This window comes from Octodon degus, unplaced genomic scaffold (assembly GCF_000260255.1).
Source record: "Octodon degus isolate 3935 unplaced genomic scaffold, OctDeg1.0 scaffold00046, whole genome shotgun sequence".
NCBI lineage: Eukaryota > Metazoa > Chordata > Mammalia > Rodentia > Octodontidae > Octodon > Octodon degus.
The window spans coordinates 7,226,448-7,244,403 of NW_004524622.1; the positions used below are offsets into that span (position 1 = coordinate 7,226,448).

Here is a 17,956-nt window from a genome sequence, read left to right on the forward strand (position 1 = left end):
CACACACACAAATAAATAAAATTTAAAAAAAAAAGAGAGAGAGAGAGATTTTCAGTCATTCCAGTTACCTCAGGGCCTTTTCACTTTTTTTTTTTTTTAATTTTGCTATGAGCTTAACCTTCCTCCAACAGAGAGCTGCTAATGCTAGGAAGTCAGCCACAAGCCCACAGCTTCTGCGGCATCTTCACACTGTCTGTCCGCTGCCGTGGGCCACCCACCAGAGTTCCCCACTGCTGCGGCCTCTTGGCAGAACTTTCCAGATCCCTCTCACATTTATTCATCCGGTGGGGTGTATGGCTGCAGTCTTTGGACAGGACTTCTCTCTTCACAGAGAGCTGTACTGCCAGTCATAGTAAGCAACACTGGAGTGGTGCCATGAACAACAGCCTGAGACCCCTGCATGCCCAGGCCCTGAGATTAATTGTAACCTTCACTGAAATGCTGAGGCAGCCAGGCGTGGTGGTGCTCACCTGTAATCCCAGCACTCAAGAGGGAGGCTGCAGCAGAAAGATCTGTTGCAAGTTCCAGACCAGCCTGAGCTACAAAGTGAGCTTAAGGCCAGCCTGAATTGTATAGCAAGACACTGTTGTTCCTTTGAGCTTTGTTCCTAATTTTCAAAAGAAGCTAAGTAATATTTATCAATGTGTTTATGTATGTATTTTTTTTTTTTTCTGGAATCAAGGATTGAACTCAGGCACTTGAGCTTGCCAGGCAAGTGTTTATTCTACTGAGCCATCTCCCCGGCCCCACCATTTTCTTTTTTATATACATGTCCCTTAACCCAAGAGTGATGTTATCTCCTTCCTTAAAAAAAAAAAAAATTGGCTAGATCAATAAGACTTATAGACTTATATTTATATATCTGATTAACAGATTTAATCAGTTGCAAATAAGAGCGCCTGTGGAGGGCCTGAGGCCTCTGCTCTCTGTGGGCAAGCACCAGCCCGCCCCTTCCCACACAAGAGGAGCTTGGCCTGCCATTTGCCCTAGGTCTAATTTTTGTAGGACATGTATAGATTTCTGGTTATTTTTCCTTACCCTTGGACTTGAAAAGAATTCATCTGTGAGAGGCTGGGAAAATCCAGAAGAGGCCGTGAGGGTTTCTTTATCTAGGCGGAGCCCTGCTGCTCCTCGCCTCCTCCCAGTCTGAGGGCCTAGTCCTCAAGTCCTGGAGCTGACAGCCCAGCCCAGCCCTGCCCCCTGGTGTGCGGGGTTCCACTCTCCTCCTCCATCCTGAGTCCATGACGCCCAGGAGGGGGCGCTGTTCCCCTTTTGGGACCTGGGGCGAAGCAGCAGGATTTAGGCCGCAATGAATTCTCTCCCCCGACTTCTCCTCCAGCACCAGTACCTCCACCCTCCCCGCAGAGCAGCAGGCCCCGCGCTGAAGGAAGGGCTCCGGCCAGGGCATGGCTCAGTGGTAGACTCTCCCTACCTGAGACCCTGGGTTCAATCCCCAGCGCACACACACGAAAAGCAAGCGCTTCTCGTACTAGAAATTACCATCTCAGTAAGATGGGAGAGGTAGCAGGGAAGGGTGAGGAGCTGCTGTAGGCTTTGTCCTCATTGTGGTAGCTTTCTAAATTCAGCTTTCTCAATTTGCTCAGTGAAACTTAGACTCCAAGAAACAGATTTAAGATTAAGTCAACAAAGGACCCATTTAAAAATCAAAATACTAAACAGGAGCCCAGCTTTGTAGGTCCCAGTGCCCCAGCCCTCCCCATTTCCTCCTTTCTTTGAATCAATGTCCCCAGAAACCTAATCCCGTGATTGCTTGGTGATTTCTTGCATCAGAAACAATAGCAGAGACTGCACTGCTGCACCTGAACTACTTCATCCAGGACACACTGAAGCCTGAGATTTGTGTGTGCCAGAGAAGGCACCCAGTGAACGTGGAGCTCCAACAAATTCTCTGCCCCTGAGCCAGAGTCGGCTGCACATAAGTTACTTTTCAGTCTTCTTGCTGTGACATATTAGAACCTGGCTGGATCAGGTGGCTAGGGTGTGGCTAGGCAGCTCTGAGAAGGCTGAACACATCAGTTTTACTTTTTTCTTTCAGGTTTTTTTGTTTTGTTTTGTTTTTTGTCTTTTTGAGACAGGGTCAGAGTAGGCAATTCAGGCTGGCCTTGCATGCACTTTGTAGCCCAGGCTGGCCTTGAACTTGCAACCATGCCCCTGCTGCAGCCTCCCAAGTGCTGGGATTACAGGCGCGTTCCCCCTCCAGGCTCTTTCAGTTATTTGAAAGAGAGTCTCACTGTGTAGGACTCACTGTGTACTCCAAGCTGGCCTCCAACTCATGCCAATCCTCCTGCTTTAGGATTATAGGTATGCTGGGATTATAGGTTCATGTTCACCTTTAAACTCACCTTTAGTTTCTGCAAGGGCACCCTCCTGAAGTGCTGTCCCAGAAAGCCCACAACAGATCCAAGCCAGGCCAGTGAGAGTGAATGATTCACCTTCTTGTTGTAAGAATTCCAATCTCTCACTGATTTAAAAAATCACAGGTTCACACCTTTTGGCTAAGATCAAATGTGTAAAAAATCACAGGTTCAAGGCTTAAAGATTTAGGCGCACACTAGCCTGTTTCCGCAGGCGCAGCAGGAGAGGTTCTCTGCTTACTGCCGTGTAGGTAGGAGGATGGAGCGCCCTCTGAGGCAAGCTTGCCGCACCGTGGGACCTGGCTCCTCTCACCGTAATGCTCCGTCTGCTCCATTTTCCAGCTCAGTGGCACCAGCAGATCCCACCACCCATGTCCATCCGGCCCAGTGGCAGTCGCTACGGATCTCTCACCAGTAAAGGACTTGACATTTTTTCTGCCTTTTCCTCTGTGGAAAGCACAAGGGTGTATTCATGCTCTTCTAGTGTCGTGGAGAGCGATGAACTTTAAGGCTTCCCCGGGTGCCTGTGGCAGAAGGGGTGGACTGTGGAGGGAGGAGGACGACGAGCTGGACACAGTGGTTTCCAAGGGCTTGAGGGGGCCCCACGCCGCAGGACCTGTGCCGATGGAGCTTTGGGTAAGCTGGCTGGGCTCCCTTGCACTCTGCATTGCAGGAGGGCTGCAGGGCTGTGCCTCTGGAAGCGTCCAACAAGATGTGAGCCCACAGTGTCACCCCACTGCCATCCCCCGCCATGGGGGACCAAGAGGGGCCTGGTTGTTATGGATGCTTATGCTCTCTAGGAGCCATGAGGAGCCATGTGTCTGGGCAGAGCTGAGCTGGACAATAAAGACTCAGGCTGTAACCAATTCACTGGCAGTCGAGGGACATGCTGGGGAGGTTACTGTCACCTTTTACCAGTTTCACCTACAGGAGTAGTTTCAGCGGCTTCATCACATGAGCTTCCTCTTAGCATAAGAGGTGGTGGCACTCTGCTCAGACCTGAGGTGCAGCACTTTTGATTTGCATATCCTGGGTGTATAGAGCCATGTGATAAGGTGCCAGAACATCTTGAGATACGAAAAATCAGTGAAACACTCAGTATTGCAGTGCACCTATTCTGTGGTCACCACAGGGCCCCAACTGTCGGCACCATTTCCTTTCCGTGGTGACTGGCTTTTCTTCTTTCTGATTTCTAGACTTCGGAACTAAAGAGTAGCTATTAAGCCCAACAGAAAAAAATCTTCAGAGTCACTTTTCAAATGACCACCTCCAGGTGGCACTGGCAAAGCATGCAGTCTCATCACCATCTGCCCACAATTCTGTGGGCCAGATGCTCTGCCCCTCCCCAAACCCGAAGTGCAGAAGGAAGGCGGGAGAGGTGCGGACAGGCAGTGATGGGGGAGCGTTGGTTTTCCCTCCCTCTGCAGAGTAGTGGAAAGAGAAGGCCTTAGCAGCTGCCAGCCGCTTTAATACTGTTGATCAAATTGCATTTTCTACATAGAAAACAGTATGCTAGCTAGGAAGCAGAGGGAAAGGGGAACAAGCTTCTTTGGTCCCCTGTACCTATTCACAACCCACCTCTCATCGTAAGGGACTTTAGATCTCACCCAGTTCACAGCAACCCCCTCATGCCCAGGAGAACACCAGCACACTGTAGCCATTCAGGAAATATTTGCTGAAAGCACCTTCAACAACATCTTCAAGTCCTGCCCCAGTCCAAACACTGCCCAGCCACAGCTGCCGTGGCACGGTTTGCTCCAGCTCGCCTGATGCAGCCGAGATCCTGCTACCAGTTGCCTCTGCACAGATCCCCGCATTCTGTGTGCCAGGCCCCTCAGCTGGCACCTTACATAAGCAAGTGATTTAGATAGAGATAGTAAATGCTTGGTAAGGCTTGAAAATAATTTCTTTGTTTCAAGACAAAAGTTTCCAATATAAAAATAAATTAATTCATTCAAAAAAAAATCATGTGTCTACTCTATATAAGGTGTTAACGCCAAAGCCTGTGGGGAATACAAGGGTGTGACCAAGACAGTTCCTGCCCTCAGGGAGCTTAGGCTGTGACAGATGGGATGCTGCTGCTAGAGACAAAGATGTGTTCCTAGCAGACACAGATTTCTAGTGATCGTCCTGTCATCTCACAACTTTAAAAATCTTGTTTTCAGTCTTGCTTAATGTAACAAGCCAGAGGTCATGTCATTAGATGCCAGGCATTAGCCAGCAGAATTATTTGACTTGCTGCTTTTCCATGTACAGGCGGCTTGAATGCAATGGCGAGTCCTATGAAGGACCTGCATCTGTGGGAAGCACCCGGCAACTCTGAGCTCAGTTCTGGGTTGTTCACCTGAACACCTGGTTGCCCTAACATCTCGGTGCCCCGTTGTTTTTGTTTTTTCCTTTTTTGGCAGAACCAACCGGGGATTGAACTCAGGCCCTTGCGCTTACCGGAGAAGTGCTTATTCTATTGAGCCATCTCCCCAGCCCCATGGGGGGGGGCACCGTTTTCTGAATGTCTTCCCCCTCCCCTCACCCACCCCCTTATACAACTAAGATAAATGCTATATTTGGACACTAGATGACGCTGTCTCACTCAAAATATAGCGAGATGAACCATCCCTGAAATTTGAGCTGCTGGTTTGTGTTAAAGCAGGGCTTCTGGGCCTCAGGACTGTTGAACACCGGGTGGCGGGGTGGGGGCATGGGGGGGTCCTGCGGGGAGGACGCTGACCCCGTGCTCTGGTGGACCTCTGACAGCTGCCCTGTCTCCCCGAGGGATGCCTCCCTGCCTAATGCCCCAGCCGTGCCTTGAGTTCTGGGGAGACATTAGCCTTTTGCTGAAAACTGCTAGGTTAAACAAATTGGCACTCTGCTTCAAGAATTCTCGAAGAAGGGGCCGGGGAGATGGCTCAGTAGAGTAAGCGCGGGCCAGGGAGATGGCTCAGAGGAATAAGCACTTCCCTGGCATGTACAAGGGCCTGAGTTCAATCCCCGGTTCTGAAAAAGAAAGATAGAAAGAAAAAAAAAAGAATTCTCGGAGAATTCAACCAGAATGAGGAATATTTGGGTAAGAATGTAGTTCCATCGTGTATGTTTATTTTTGACATATCCAAAACCTGATTCGTCGTCTTTCCGTTCATAAACCATTCCTCAAACCAGCTTAATGAGTTCGAGCAACGGCACCAGCACATTCGGCAGAGGCCAAGTCAAAAACCTCCAAGTCACGAGCTGCTGCCTGCGTCCAGGAGTACAAAAGCCCCGTCGGTCCAGCGCTCTCTCCTCTTCCATCCGGACCTTCCTTTCCACCCCGCCGCCCCGCTGCGGACTTCTAGCGTCTGCATTTCCCTCTCTTCTGACTCACCGGTCCCAGATGCGGCCTCCTGCCCCTGGACCTGCACAGCAGCGCAGGTCCTAGCGCCAGACCGTTCCCCAAGGACTCTACGGGGAGATTATTCCCTAATTTTCAAATCCCTAATGGCTACCTCGAGCCAAACCATGTGGGTATGCGCTGTTCTGTCCTGGAATATTCAAGCTTGCTCTAGTACGATTCCAAAGCTTTTCATCCTGCTTCTCCCAGTCTCTACGGAGAAGCTTGGCCCAACCTCCCCACCTGCAGACACCCTTCCTGTTCCCGGTATTCCATCGCAAGGGCCACTGCCTCTGTGACGCATCTTCTGACTTCCCAGCTCCCAACCAAATAGCATGCGGTCTCTTCGGCCTTGTAGCGGGTTTCCGGGGTGCAGAGGGAGAGCCCTCGGCACAGCGTTTCACAGAGAGCAAGCCTCTCCACAGCTGCCCACCCACCCCTCGCCCAGGTGGACTCCTGCTTGCAGCAGGTTTTAGCTCACTCATCCCGAGTGAGCAGCGAAAGTGGGGACAAATCCTTTATTATCGTGAATTAATTACAGAATTTCCCCAAAACAGTCAGAAGGGCCACAGCTGACCTAAGCCCACGGGGCTGGCGTCCGGCAGAGGGTACAATTCCTAGGCTGCACACACAGTGCGCACCTGGAAGACGGAAATAAGCATATGCACTGCTTGTATTGGGTCCCACGTCTCTTGCTACACTCATTAGAACTGCAGCATTCTCGAAGCCCCCAGAGGAAACTCAAAGCCCTGTGAAAACAATCCAAATGCCATCAACCAAGGAATGACAAAAAAAAAAAAATAGTGTTTTTATACAATGGAGTATTACTCAGCTATTAAGAAAGGTAAACTCAAGGCTTATGTAGGTAAATGGATGCAACCAGAGACCATACTCAAGTGAAAAAAATCAGACACATATGTAAACATCGTATTGTGTCCCTAGGGTAAGAACCCAAAAAAGTAAATAAAATCCACAAGATACAATAGAAATTGTTAAAGGGAAAGAAACTGCTCAGAAGGAAAGAACAACTGGGATAAGGGGAAACAGCAAAGGGGGAAATGCACACACACTGGGGAGCTAAGACAACTGTGCCACTAATTTCTATTAGTTTAGTGAAAGGAACAGTTAGTGCTTACATTGTTTGATCAATTTTACAAGCCTGTATCTGATAATCTGGACAACTACTTTGAGGCTAACACTATACAACGTAATAACCACTTTTAATTTACTATTATCTTATTTTTGTTTGTTTGTTTGTTTGTTTTTGTTTTGTTTTGGGTTTTTTTTTTCTTTTATTTTTGCGGAACCAGGGATTGAACTCCGGCCCTTGCGCTTGCCAGGGAAGAGCTTATTCTACTAAGCCATCTCCCCGGCCCTATTTGTTTTGGGTTTTTTTGGTGGAACCAGGGATTGAACTCATTTCCTTGCGCTTTCCAGGAAGCGCTTAGTCCACTGAGCCATCTCCCTGACCCCTATCATCTTATTTTGAAGTTCTGTATTCAATGGGTTTTTTAAAAAATCTCTTTAAGGTAAAAAAAAGAGGTGGAATCCTATGATGGAAGGGCTGAGGTCCTCTGAAACAGGCCATTGTTTTCAAAATTTTCTTCTAGAACTCAGTACTGGATTTGACCAACTGACAAAAAACGTAACTGAGACTCCTAATATTGAGCCGTCTAGTTTGAGACTGCCCTGATTTTGTTACTTTATGGGCAATCTTTATCATTTCTGATTGACTTCTTCATCTTCGTTTGGTGCCCAAGCATCCACCAGGACATACCTACTTGGAGATTTTCTTCCTGAAATTTGGCTTGCTACAGATGAGCCCTGAGTCTACTGGCAGACCACCCCTTTCTTGGGCAGGTTAAAAAGTCCATAAAAGGTGCCCCAAGTAACCAGTGCAACTTTGACAAAGAAGAACAAATTTGGAAATGCTCCCTCTCTAATTTTTTTTTCTTTTTTTCTTTTTTCTTTTGGAACCGGGGATTGAACTCAGGCCCTTGCACTTGTCAGGGAAGCGCTTATTCTACTGAGCCATCTCCCCAGCCCCTCCCTCTCTATTTTAAAGCTTAATTCTGGCCTATAACAGTCTAAAAAGTGTGGTTCAGAAGCAAAGGACATGTGAAGCAGTAGAAAATTCAGTAATAAAAACTTCATGCACATGGCCCAATGATTTTCTACAGAGCACCAAAACCCTCCATGAGGAAAGGACAGTCTTTCCAACAAATGGTGCTGAGAAAATTGGCTATCTATGTACAAAAGAATGAAGTTAAACCCTTATCTTATACCATGCACAAAAATGAACTCAAAATGGATCAAAGATCTTAATGTAAAAGCTTAACAAATGAAACTCTAAGAAGAAAACACAGAAGGAAAGCTTGACAACACTGCATTTGTCTTCTTGAATATGGTGTCAAAAGCACAGGACACAAAAATAATCAACAATATGGTCTTCATCACAATGACAAACTTCAAAAAAATGAAATGATAGCCCACTGAAAAGGAGAAAATATTTGCAAATAATATATCACATGGATTAATATCCAAAATAAAAAATTCCTATAACTCAATAACTCAATACAATAACTATTGTAGAAAATAGTCTGACAGTTATTCAAAAAATTAATATCCAACATAAAAAATTCCTATAACTCAATAACAAAAAAACCTAGGGCCTGGGGAGATAACACAGTAGAATAAGCGCTTGCCTGGCAAGTGTAGGGTCCTGAGTTCAATCCCTGGTACTGCCAAAAAAAAAAAAAAAAACCTGATTCAAAAGTGGGCAAAGGCTTGAAATGAAGAAAAAGATATACAGATGTCCAATTAGGACATGAAACAATCCTCAGCATCACTAGTGATTAGAAGAAGACAAATCAAAGCTGTCAGATGTGATTCCATGCCTGGCAGCTACTGCCCATTACAACAAGGGTTGGCCCAAATGTAGAGAAATTAGAACTCTTGTGCATTGCTAGTGAGAAGTACAACAGTACATTTATTGTAGAAAATAGTCTCACAGTTATTCAAAAAGCTAAACAGATAACACATAACCCAGCAAGTCCTTTTATGGGCTTATGCCAAGAGGGGTTGAAAGAGGAGACTTAAAAAGAGACTTATACCCCAGTATTTATAACAGCATTGTTCACGCACCCCGAGATGCAGGACCCACCCAGGTGGCCAGCGGAGAGTGAACCATAACACAACGTGGTGTGTACCTACAATGTAACAATATTCAGTCTTAGAAAGAATGAAATTTTAGTACATGCTACAACATAAAGAACCTTGCAAATGTTATGCTGAGTGAAATAGACTAGATATGAAAGTTCAAGCCTTATACAACTGCATGTCTGAGGTTACAGTCAAATTTATTGAACAGTGGTTACAGAGCAGGGGTGGGAAGGAAAAGTCCTTCTCTTGAGAGTGATGAGAAGTTCTAAAAATGGCTGGAGATGACAGTTTCACCGTGTTGGGACTATACTTAATGCCACTTATACCCACAAATGGATCAAATGGTTAAATTTTTTTTTTTTTTTTTTTTTTTTTTGCGGAACCGGGGATTGAACTCAGGCCCTTGCGCTTGCCATGGAAGTGCTTATTCCACTGAGCCATCTCCCTGGCCCCTTCAAATGGTTAATTTTATGTTTATATATTTTACCCCCCAAAAAACAAAAATCACAAGCACCCCCCCACACACACACACAGAGGAAAAGGTACAGAAAACTACTAAGCATGGCTGAAATTCTCATCTATGGATATCCTGAATGGACAAACATTCACAACTGAACATTGTTTCCAATTTTTAAAGAAAATTATAAATAAGGGCCAGGGAGATGGCTCAGTAGAATAAGCACTTCCCTGGCAAGTGCAAGGATCTGCGTTCAATCCCCGGTTCCGCCAAAAAAAAAGAAAAAAGAAAAGTATAAATAAAACTATATTGGGGGGCTGGTGAGATGGCTCAGTGGTCTAAAGCACCTACTTAGAACAAGCATAGCAAAGCACAGGGACCGCGGTTCAATCCCCCAGCACCACATGCCAGCCAGTCCCGCCCCCTGGTGGGCTGAGCTGGCCACACACACACACACACACACACACACACACACACACACAAATAAAGCATTAAAATTAAAAAACAAAACTATATTGGGCTGGCCAGATAGCTCAGCAGACTAAAGCACCTGCTTAGGCAGTGCACAATGGCTAGGGTTTGATCCCCAGCCTGCCATGCCAGCCCTGCCTCCCAGGCACACTGAGACAGCAACTGAGACTGGGCATGGTGACGTATGCTGTAATCCCAGCACTTGGGAGGCTGAAAACAAGAGGCTCACTATGAGTCCGATCTATGTAGTGAGACCCTGTACACCCTGTAGACCCTGTCCTAAATTCATAAAAAAATAAATAAAGCTATATTGAAAAAAAAAAAAAAGGAAAGAAAGAAAGAAGAAAGAAAAGGAAAAAAAAAAAAAGAATACCTGTGAAAATACGCCAGGAAGGGCTGGGGAGATAACTCAGCAGTCTAAGTGCCTGCCTGGCAAGCGCAGAGACCTGAGTTCGATCTAGTACGTCATGCTGGCCCCAGAACCCCGGGCGGAGAGAGCATGCTGGCCACCGAGATGGAGCGTGGTGGCGCAAGCCTGTAATCTCAGTGCTGAGGAGGCTGAGACAGGATCACTACGAGTCCGATCTGCATGGCAAGACCCTGTACCAAACGTACCAAATAAATAAAAGAATAAAATGAGCCAGGAAAAGAGTAAGTTGGAGGTATTTCACCCAGACCTTTGTCCATACAGCCTTCCCCACAAATAGCCAAAGAGCTCTTCTGCACTTGGATTGGGGGAAATGGAGAAAGAACTCAAATTTACAAATAGTGAAGATGATTTAAATGTGGCTTTTCTTTTTTCATAGCTTAACTTTTGTGGGCATCCATTGGCAAATGAAATGCTCGAGACAAGCAGAGAAGAGAGGGCTCTGGGGGCACAAACAGTGAGGGTAATTCCCAGAGAAGTCGAATGCTGGCTCTGGTTGGAACAGACCCACTTGACAGCCCTCCAGACACTGACTTGTAAACTGGTTGTTCAAAGCACAGAGTCTCCGGGCCGGCCTGCCTCCAGCCCACAGCATGCCGCCTCATTCTGGCCTTCTGGCCTCCTTCTCTCTTCCCTCTCCCGCTCCCCCGCAAAGGTGCATATGAAAACAAGGGGCTGATGATCATTGATGAGGAGAAATTCCTACTGATCCCGAAGCTCAAAGACCTCAAGAAGCAGTATTGTAGCGAGTACCAGGACCTGCGCGACCTCAGGGCTGAGATCCAGTACTGCCAGCGCCTGGTGGATCAGTGTCACCAGTGCCTGCTCATGAAATTTGACGTCTGGTACAATGAGTCCTTCATCATCCCCAAGGACCTGCAGATGGCCCTGAGACTGGGCAGCAGCATTGGACCAGGCATGGTGCCTGGCCCCAGGACTGTGTCTCTGGAGAAGAAGACCAGGGCAAGTTCAGCCAGCTTCAGCAGATGTACTGCCTGAGGCACCTGATTCCATCACCTTCATCAATGCCAAAGTCAAACAGAAGAGAAGCAAAATCACTTAAAAACCATGATGGGCCTCCAGCATGTCTCACCACCAGCCCCCGAGGGCCGCCAACTCCAGCCCTCTGCAGCAGGGCCACTCACGCCCTGCTGGAGCTCCCGCCACCCTGCTCCTGGCCGCCACTCTCAAACTTGTCATAGCGTGCTGAGATGAGCGTCTTGCAGAAAGCAGACTTACTCACAGAAACATTTGCTTTGATGCACTGTCTTACATGCACAGGCAGGATAAAATTATTTTCTAGTTTGGACTTAAAAAAAAAATACCTCAGAATCTATCATTACATCCACATCACCCACTGCTGATTTCCAAGAGAATCTAGAGCACTTCATCCAGCTGGTGGCTGGACTAAGAGATCTTTTATCACAGCAAACTGAGTGATGGCTTCCAGAACAGGGACTCAGGCAGAGCAACTGCTTCCTCCTCTCTTGTGCCTGTGATGACAGAGCTGAAGTGTCTGTGGTCCTTCCTACAGCTGTCCACACTCTCCGTTGTCCCCTGGGCCTCATGTCCTGTGACCCCTGCTGCTGACGTCCTGTCTCACCCCTTCCTGAAGCCCACCAGGGGACCCACAGCCACCTGACTCCCTGCGCATCCAGGCTCCGTCCAGGCTAGATGTGCAGAGGAAAGCACAACTGCACGCTTTCTGGATGCTTGAGCATCTTTTTTTTTTTTTTTTCTTTTTTGGAACAGAGGATTGAACTCAGGCCCTTGCACTTGCCAGGGAAGCACTTAATTCTACTGAGCCATCTCCCTGGCCCCTTGAGCATCTTATAATTGCTATTGCAGCATCCCTGGGACATCTTCCTTACTCTAATCAGTTTTTTTTTTTTTTTTTTTAACTTTTTGTGTGTTTGGTTTTGGTTTTGTGAGACAGGATCTCACTATGTAGTTCAGTCTGGCCTTGAACTCACTTTGTTGCCTCAAACTCACAGTGATCCTCCTGCCTCAGCTTACAGATCCCTGGGATGACAGGTGTGCACCACTACACTCACCTGACAGAATTCTAAAAAGCCAAGCCATTGAGGGAGAGAGAAGAAACCGAGTCAGGTCCAAGTCATTCGTGCTGATTACACCCCTTCCTTTCTTGGCTCCTCACATACACCATCCCGATGTCCCTCCCATGCTGGGGTGCTAGGTCTGCATGCCCAAGGGCTGTGTGAGTTGGCGTTAAACTCAAAACTGCCAGAAAACCCAGAAATATAGGCAAATTCACTCTCAAAGGCCTTCGGTAATCTGGACTTACAGCATTTCTGCTAGTGATTGAGCTGATCAGAGCACTTTTACCAGCAACTAAGCAGTTACCCAGACTCCTGCAGAGCCAGCCAAGATACGTGGCTTCTCTGTGCCGCAAGTCAGAGCCCTCCCTGCTGGGACAGCCCTCCAAGAGCTCCAAGGGCCTTCTAAACCCTGATGATGCGGTGGTCATCAGCACGCTTACAAAGTTGCAAGTGGCGTGTTTTTAAAAATCTGTGCAGTGCAAAAAAACTGCATATTTGATAAAAAATATGTTCACCTCTTGCTTTTGTCTAATTACATTAGTTGGCATACTTGATATTATTGAACCACAAACAAGCTGCATTTTGTTAACATGTAAATAATAGCCACTTCAAACCCTAAAGAGCAAGAGCCTTGAAACTGCAAGAGGTAGAGAAAGAACACTCCCCAGCCCTCCGAGAATTGTGCCACAAATGCTGAGCGTAAGCAGAAGGCAAATGCCAGTATTTCAGAGGCCTGGAAGCACTCATTTATTAGGAGATTTGAACATATAAGTGAATAAAATAATAAGAAAATTTTTCTTCCCTAATAAAAATTAAAACATTTCAATATTATTTGACTATGTATCTTTTAAGACTGAAATGCATGTTTTCTTTAAAATATAGAAAATAGGGCCAGCAAGATAGCTCAGGGGACCAAGCGCCTACTTAGGCAAGCTCAGGGACAGGGGTGCAATCCCCGGCAGCACCTGCTGTGCCAGCCCTGCTCCCAGGTGTGCTGAGCTGGCCACTGAGACTGGGTGTGTAATGACCCTGTACCAAACACATACAAATAAATAAATAAATAAATAAAATGTAGAAAATAATCATTTCCAGAATACTTTTTCTATTTTAAAGAGAATAAAAACAATGATACAGAATTTCAAAACAATGGGGAATTAACAATGATTACTATATTGCATATTGTTAGCTTCAAAGTAGTTGTTCAGAGTACAAGATACAGGTATGCAGAACTGATCAAACAATATAAGCATAAGCCATTCTTTTTTTCATTTGTTTCAACAGAAATTAGTAGTATAATTTTTTTTTTCCTTTCGAGACAAGGTCTCAGTATGCAGTTTAGGCTGGGCTTGAATTCACTCTGCGCGCAGGCTGGCCTCAAACTCACAGCACTCCTCCTGCCTCAGCTTCCTGAGTGCAAGGATTACAGGTGTGTGCCACCACCCCTAGCTTAGAAATCAGTAATATAATTATCTTAGCTATCTTGTGTATATTTTTTTCTTTTTCCTTCCCCCATCCCAGTTGTTCTTTCCTTTTTTTTTTTTTTTTTCCAGTATGGGGGATTGAACTCAGGACCTTGCGCTTGCCAGGCAAGTGCTTATTCCACCCTGGAATAAGCTACCTCCCTGGCCCTCCAGTTATTCTTTCCTTTTGAGCACTTTCTTCCCTTTTCACAATAGCTATACACATTTTGGGTCTTATTCTTTCAGTTTCTTACACTAGGGAGACAACATGATGTTAGCACATACGCATCCAGTCTATCTCACTTATGAGAATGGTCGCAAGTTACGGCCACTTACCTATAAAAGCCTAGCATTTATCCTTTTTATAGCTGAGTAGTACTCTACTGTATAAAAATACATCTTTTTTACTCATTCCTCAGATGATGGGCATTTGGGTTGTTTCCAAGATCTAGCTGTGATAAACTGAGCTGCTATAAACACAGGTGCATAGATATTGCTACGGTACGATGTTTTCAATTCTCTGGGAAGACACCCATCCAGAGAACAGCTGAGGGAAAGAGGGCCTCCAAGCAAGCTTTTGAGGACTCTCCACGCTGATTTCCGTAGCGGTTGCGCCAATCTGCACTCCCCCCCAACAGTGGAGAAGGGTTCCTTTGTCCCCACAGCCCCACCAACCTTTGTTGAGTCTACAAATATATTTGATGTGAAAGTGATTTTTACAAGTTATTTTTACTGAAAGTGTATAAATTACTATATGGATTTTAGTTTGGTTAAGATATCTATCTATCGATCTATCTATCTATAAAATAGGATAGATATACAGCTACTTTCACTTGATTCAATGAGGAGAAAGAGGTGTACTAATAGTGTTTGGACAGGTTATCCTGCCTGCTTCTTGTACTATAGATAACCACCAAGAAGATAACAATGTACAATGTATTGATTATCGAAACTGTCCTATCAATCAGCTTTGAAACTGTCTCATTCATATTTGTTTCTCAATAAAATTAAAATTTAAAAAAGATATCTATAGAGTGATAACTAGGTTTTGGTCTTCCAAAAATATCCAGCAAATTCAGACGATCTCTCATAAGATGTTGTTTAGCTCAATAAGATAAAATTCATTCTTAAATACATCCTAACTGAAAACAGAGACATTTAAAAATGGAATTTCAAGACAAGGGAAGGGCAGTTTGGCCAACTCAGATTGGAAATAAAGATATGAGGGTGGTTTTATCATAATAAAAAGTATATTCCTCGCCGAGTTCCTGTTCTGTATGCGCCAACCCCTCCCAATTCCTCCTCCAATTTCCCAATTCCTCCAATTCCTCACCCCTGTGACTCAAGTCTTATGATATTTGTTCCCCAAACCTTATCTTGTCCTGCAGAACTCTGCGTGATTTCAGTACCCCCGCTCAATGGGCCCACTCGATGTACTCATGACTGCCAATTCAGCACCTCCACCCAACAGAACCACCCCATAAACTAATGACTCGCTGTACCCCATGATTGCTGATTCCAGCACCCCACCCAATAAGGACCACCTAATGAACTAATGACCCTGCCACTTCTTCCTCTCCACCCCTTCCCTGTTTTTGCGGTTTTCAAGCTTAAATACTGACCCCTTGTCAATGCCCGGCGCATAGAGACCGCTGCTGGGTACCAGCTAAAATAAAGCGCTTCTTTTAACTTTAAAAAAAAAAAAAGTATATTAATAGCCACATGAAACATGGATTATCTTCATATTTAAAAATACTTGTATGATAATGAGTATGATAGAAGTAGCTCAATATTCTGAAACCCCAAGGAACCTGAGGCCTCTAGAGATTTAGTGGTAATCAGTAAGCAAGATTTTTGGTGTTTAAGGTTTTTTTAACTGGGACTTGAACCCAGGGCCTTCTCACTGAGCTATATCGCCCACCATTCGTTTTGTTGTAAATTTTGAGACAGGTATCCCAAAGTCGCTCAGGGTTCCTGCCTCAGCTTCCCATGGTGTGCGCACTGAGTTAAGAAGCACATTCTTACAATACTCCCATGGTGACTGGTGTAAGAATCTAGTGACCCAGCGACTCAGTAGTCCCTACAAGAGGTTATTGAATGTTATTATGTATACTAAGTATAAAATGTTTTGCTACATAAAGAGCAAAAATCCTAAAATAATTCCAAAAAAGTTTTTGAATGTAACTATTCTTTTATCACAACATTAGTAAATGGGGGGGTCTTTTAGATTTTCATTTCAAAAATCTCTTCTCACTTATAATTTCAGCCCTTAGGAGGCTGAGATAAAGGGACCATTGTGAGTGGGAGGCCAACGTGGGCTTTTTTTTAATTAAAAAGTAAAACAAAGACATCTCTTCTGATACCGAGTTTACGGACTGCCCTCTCCATTTCCTCCTGTCAAGGGTTTTATCTTGCAAAATAAGACAGCTCCTATTTCTTAATGTTCTTAGGTGAACTGTATGGGAAATTTTAACAATTCAGATGAATATCAGACATGTTCTATATTTTTTTCTGTAACTGAGAAAATTCTTTGTTTCTTTAAAGTAAGCAAGCTGGGTGTGGTGGCGCACACCTACCAGCCCAGCATTCAGGACGCTGAGACAGGAGGATCACTGAGTGCTGGAAACCACCCTGTGCTACAAAGTGAGCTCGAGGCCAGCCTGAGAGACCCTATCTCAAAAAGACAAACATAAAAAAATAAAAATAAAAGACAAAAATAAATAAAGAAAATAGAGCAAAATAGTTCATATATTCCCAGGATAGCAAGTAAGATAAATCAGAAAATATTTATGAAGAGTTTATTTTGAGACACACACACACACACACACACACACACACACACGCACACACAAAAGCTTTTTTTTTTTTTAATTCCAAGAGAAATACTTAAATATCTTTCACCAGCAAGGTGTAGGAGCAATCCTGTACCCGTGATCCTAGCATTCTGGGAAGCTGAAGCATAAGAAGCGAAAGTTTGAGCTTAGTCTAGGCAAATCAGCCACTTACCAAGTCTTTATCACTACATAAAGGACTGGGGATGCAGCCTCGTGCAAAGTACTGCCCCCAAAATAAGTAAATAACTATGAATAATTATTTTGTAAAAAAGTAATAAGCCAGGCATGGTGGTGCACTCCTGTAATCCCAGCACTCGGGAGGTTGAGGCAGAAGGATCCTTGAGAGTTTGAGAATCAACCTGGGCTACAAAGTGAGCTCAAATAAATAAATAAATAAGTAAATCAAACCAAAGTGAGCTCAAGGTCAGCCTGAACTACACTGCGAGACCTTGATTCAAAAAAAAAGACAAAGAAAAAGAAAACGAAGTAATTAAAAAAAAAATTATCCCAAGAAAGCTACTTTTTAGAGACAGGGTGTCACTATTCATCCCTGGCTGGTCTTGAACTCGCAGAGATCCTCCTGCCTCAGCCTCCCAAGTACTAGGATCACAAGCACGGGCCACCACGGTTACCTTGTTTTAAAAATTAATGTTTCATCCTGCACCCCGCTTTGTTCTTCCTTAGAAGGGTAGCACAAAGAGGTGGAATTTCTTTCCAAGGTGATATGCAGCAAATTCTTATAACAATTAATTAAAAACAAGGAGCTGAATGAGCGGTGCAGCAACAGAGCCCACGCCTACCAGGCATGCGACCCTGAACGAAGAGCACATGGCGGTATGTGGACTGCAGCAGGCTCATTTCATCCTGGCCCTGAGAGCCGCTCAGACAGACGCTGAGCCCACACTTCACGCAACCTATAATCAGTGCTGGGGACACAGCTCAGTGGCACAGTGCACGCTGGCAGGCACAAGGTCTTAAGTTCGGTTCCTGTACCAAAGAAACACCCCTAACCCCAAAGGATACTTGAGAATGCTGATGGGAGCTTCCCGGGGTGGAAAGGCTCCTGGGCCTCCTGCGGAAGAAGGCAGAGGCTGCTGCACTTCTTGCAGTGTGCGTGGCTCTCACCCCTCATGCCCTGCACAGTGCTGTGGGTGCCTTCCGCATGCCGTGCACTTGCCGTTCACGCCCCGTCCACGTGCTGTACATGTGCTGTCTTCTTGCCTGTGTGCTGTCCACATACCGTCCACGTGCCGTGCGCCTCACTTTCGGCTGTCCCCGGGAAGCCCCTTCTTGCCTGGCAAGTGCAAGGGCCTGAGTCCAATCCCCGGTTCCACCAAAAAAAAAAA

General features: G+C 45.4%; 1 protein-coding gene across 1 annotated transcript in view; it reads left to right on the top strand.

The window, feature by feature from the left end:
- Positions 1–4,329, top strand: part of Mypn (myopalladin) — an 89,630-nt gene extending 85,301 nt beyond the window's left edge. Inside the window, exon 21 of the mRNA XM_023716170.1 lies at positions 2,718–4,329. Within this exon, the coding sequence (XP_023571938.1) occupies positions 2,718–2,884 (167 nt within the window). The 3' untranslated portion in view covers positions 2,885–4,329. The remainder of the gene's footprint in view (positions 1–2,717) is intronic.
- Positions 4,330–17,956: the final 13,627 nt, after the last annotated feature.